At 47.4% G+C, this 3,726-nt stretch overlaps 1 protein-coding gene across 1 annotated transcript in view; it reads left to right on the top strand.

Annotated features, from left to right (window-relative positions):
• The window catches only part of LOC134861659 (scavenger receptor cysteine-rich type 1 protein M130-like), a 4,499-nt gene extending 3,502 nt beyond the window's left edge, over positions 1-997 (top strand). Inside the window, exon 3 of the mRNA XM_063879042.1 lies at positions 729-997. Within this exon, the coding sequence (XP_063735112.1) occupies positions 729-997 (269 nt within the window). The remainder of the gene's footprint in view (positions 1-728) is intronic.
• The last annotated feature ends 2,729 nt before the right edge of the window (positions 998-3,726 follow it).

Below are 3,726 nucleotides of genomic sequence, written 5' to 3'. Positions count from 1 at the left end.
GGGGGGGGGGGGGGGGGCACCACTGTTCCTAAAGCACCATCAGATCATCACATGTTAGGGTTCTGAGGTTCTCCTGGAGTCTGCTCATTTATAAATAATAATCATAACTCATATTAATGACATCACGAATCCTGAGGGAGCATTAGTCCAAGTCTGGTATTAAGAAATGTACCCAAATAAATAATGTCATTATGCTTAAAGTACCATCATTGATAAGACTCATGCAGTCTGACTATTTTCAGAACAACATATGACACCTCTGGATTCTAATGGATGATGCATTCATGTGAGCAGCATGTTCACTGAGCAGCTGGTAAAGGGGAGGTCGCTTTAAGGACTTGTTCTTCCAGGTATCTTAATCCTTGATGGCAGCTCTTCAGAGTAACTAGGATCTCACTTTGTTGAACACGTGGGATGTAGTAGTATCATACGACTATATAGTAGAGTCACTCAGAGCTGTACTCTCAGTACCTGAGTACTTAGTTACTTCTGGTTCATAGAGCTCCAGGTGATGATCCTGAGAGTCCCATCACTATCTTTCCCCTTAGTGTTCTGAGACATCATTCAGAGCCACTGGTAACCAATACATACTAAAGTATGGATCATTAAATCTGCTGTTAGAGAACACCACTCTGTCTAGAGCAGCAGCTGCAGCTGTGATTGGTTCATTTTGGTTCTCATCAAACTCCCTTTATTCTTTCTCTGATGACTCTCTGCTTTCTCTTCAGGGCCTGGCGAGGTTAGGTTGGTGGGAGAACAGAGTCGCTGTGCAGGAGAACTGGAGCTGAAACATCAGGGAGACTGGAGACTAGTGAGGGGCTGTTACTCTTCCTGGACCCCGAAGAGAGCCGATGTGGTCTGCAGAGAACTGGACTGTGGCTCTGCTGTTTCTGTAGAACAGAGAGTGGACTCCACATGTAGACCTGCGTGGTTGATCCTCTGCTCAGGTAAGCCCATCAGTGACATCATCAGCGACATCATCTATGACATCATCTAAGACAGTCGTGTTAACAACCACAGTTCATGGGGGTTCAAAGTAGTTGCAGAAGGATGGCAAAGTAACCGTTGCCTATAAAACAGCACACACGGTTTAAACGTCTGTGAGGGTTTTGTTGTTCATGCGCCAGAAGCCCTTATTTAGTTCTTGGTAATCAGGAGTGATCAATACCACACAATCTGTCCAGTCTGTACGGAGAACATGGCGAACATGGACAGTGGGCTGAAACCCTCACGGAGGGTCTCTCTCTCATCTCTCTCTCACCCTCTCCCTCTCACTCTCTCTCTCCCCTCTCTCTCTCTCCCTCTCCCACTCTGTCTTTTTCTCTCTCCCCCCTCTCTCTCTCTCCCTCTCCCACTCTGTCTTTTTCTCTCCCCCCCCCCCCTCTCTCTGTCCCTCTCCCTCTCTCTCTCACAGACCTGCTGTTTCAGCCCAACATTTCTGTGTCCTCCTCCATGGACGGGGTCTCCGGGGCCCAGCAGCAGGGGTTCCAGGTGTTCAGAGGCTCCACCTTCACCATCAGCTGCTCCATCCAGCCTCAGTATCCAGAAGGCTCCTTCCAGCTCAACTTCACCTCCTCTGACTCAGCAAACATCTCCGACTCAGCAATCATCTCTGACTCAGCAAACATCTCCGACTCACTGCCAGCTGTCAATCACTCTGCCCACTTCCTGTTCCCGGCTGCAGAGCCCGCCCACCAAGGAAGCTACAGCTGTGTGTATCACGTCTCTGTTTCTGCTCATGGCTTCTCCTCTGAGAGCCGTCTGCTCTCCGTCACCGTCACAGGTGAGCTGTGAGTTTCCTGTAGGACAGAGCGTGATGCTCAGCAGGATGGGGGGGGGCAGGTCCATGAAGCAGTCACACCCTTACATCACATTTAGCTGACTGTCCAGAGCAACGTACCAGAAGATCCAGAGCAGCAAGAATCCTGCAGCTACATCAGCTTCAGATCAGCCAGACCAGTTCAAGTAGAGCACCTGGTAGACCAGTACCACAGTCCTGCAGTAGATTCAGGCAGCTACTGGTAACCAGTGAAGCTGACTTCCTGTTCCCAGCTTTGATCAGGGATCCTATAGGAACAGAGACACTTTGAAACAGATGTTGTTAGCGTGTTATCTTGCAGTCTGAAGTCAGATCCCTCCAGAAGTCAGCCGGTCTCTGAAGGACTGCTCGCTCACGCCTCCTGCAGGCCGCCTCGCCTCATTACATCTTTTATTCTGGGTCCTTTATCTCTCTTCTCTCTGCAGCTGTCTCCTCACCATTGGTTCTCCAGCTGTAGCTCACATTGGAGTATTGCCATGAGTACTGAGTGTTTGATGAGACAGATACAGCAGCTTCTCCCTGCACTCCTCCTGTCTGCTATGAAACACACACATATAAAAGCCAAAGGTCAAATCTGTTTAACTTTGTTCCCAGGATGTAATAATCTGTCCAACAGGAGGACTCTGTGTCCACAGAGCCTCGCTTCAGATAGACACAAAGAAACTCGAACAGGAAACAGGGTTTCATGAAGATCTGCAGAAGATGTAGTTCATTGTAATCTAACTGTAGAGACGAGTCTCCGTGCTGAAGTGGGTTCAGGTCTCTGTGTGCTGACTCTTGATGCTGTCCCTGTGTTTGATCAGATCCAGCACCTTTTATCCTCCGAGCGGTCGTCCTGCCGCTGACTCTGCTGCTGGGGACAGTCGGCCTCTTCTTCTACTGTAAGGTACGGACACGTGTCTGTTGTTCTCACCACGGACTGAAGGAAACACTGTTACTGAACAGCAGTGATGCAGGGAGTCTCATCTGTGTGCTGTCATGTCTCTCCAGGCCACCAGGGGGCGGAAGCCGGGCCGACAGGAGGACATGGAGCTGGATGATTATAACCTGGGTGTTCCTGCAGCTGGAGAGGAAGGAGCTCAGGGAGCAGAGTAGCAGCTCCAGGGAGCTCCTCTCACACACGGCTTTATCAGCTCCTACAGCTTTTAACCCACGTTATCAAATATAGCCTACTGTCTTCCCTCTGATCCTCACCAGCAATGTGTTAGTGCCTCACGTTTCCTGACTTCCTGTCAGCTCAAAGCCCATTGGTTCCCCCTGAAGATAGAGCTTTAAAAACACCACTATTTTATTTTATTAAGTCCAATCAGTGAGTGCAGTCTGAACCCAGAGACCCACCGGCCGCTCAGGAACAAGGCTGGTGAAATCTGGGTATATATTAAAGTCCAAGTGTCCTCTAAAGTCAGTATTAATACCCGATGTGTGAGTCTACGGTTTGGAGCAAATGAATCCTGAGATAACAGGTGAACGTGTTACAGCGCCACCTAGTGTTGGATCTGTAGATCTAGAGCACATGGAGGGTCGGTGTTTGAGATTCTATTTCAAATTCAATGAATAAATCAAATACAGTTACAAAAGATTTAGGACTTGAACCAAAGTGAATAGTTTTAGACTTTTTGAAATCAAGGCCTTTTCTTATTTCATAACAGTGCTGATATTTTGGTGATTGAATTTGTTTTAGTTCAGAAGAACTTTGCTTGATTTTGATATGAAGTGATTGTTTGTATTTAGTTTAAAAAAGAAGCTTTCTGAGAGAAGTGCGATTATATTTGTAATTGACCCAAATGTTTAAGAGTTGAACTGTAATGCTCTTTCTCCGTGTTGTAAGAATTGTTCAGGTGTTCTGACTTCGTTTGAACGGCTGTGCATTTTGATATGAAGTGATTGTTGTTTGTAAGAATTTTTCA

The sequence above is a fragment of the Eleginops maclovinus genome, chromosome 3 (genome assembly GCF_036324505.1).
Source record: "Eleginops maclovinus isolate JMC-PN-2008 ecotype Puerto Natales chromosome 3, JC_Emac_rtc_rv5, whole genome shotgun sequence".
Taxonomy (NCBI): Eukaryota; Metazoa; Chordata; class Actinopteri; order Perciformes; family Eleginopidae; genus Eleginops; species Eleginops maclovinus.
Note: the sequence above shows the minus strand (reverse complement) of the source record. Positions and strands in the feature narration are given on the sequence as shown.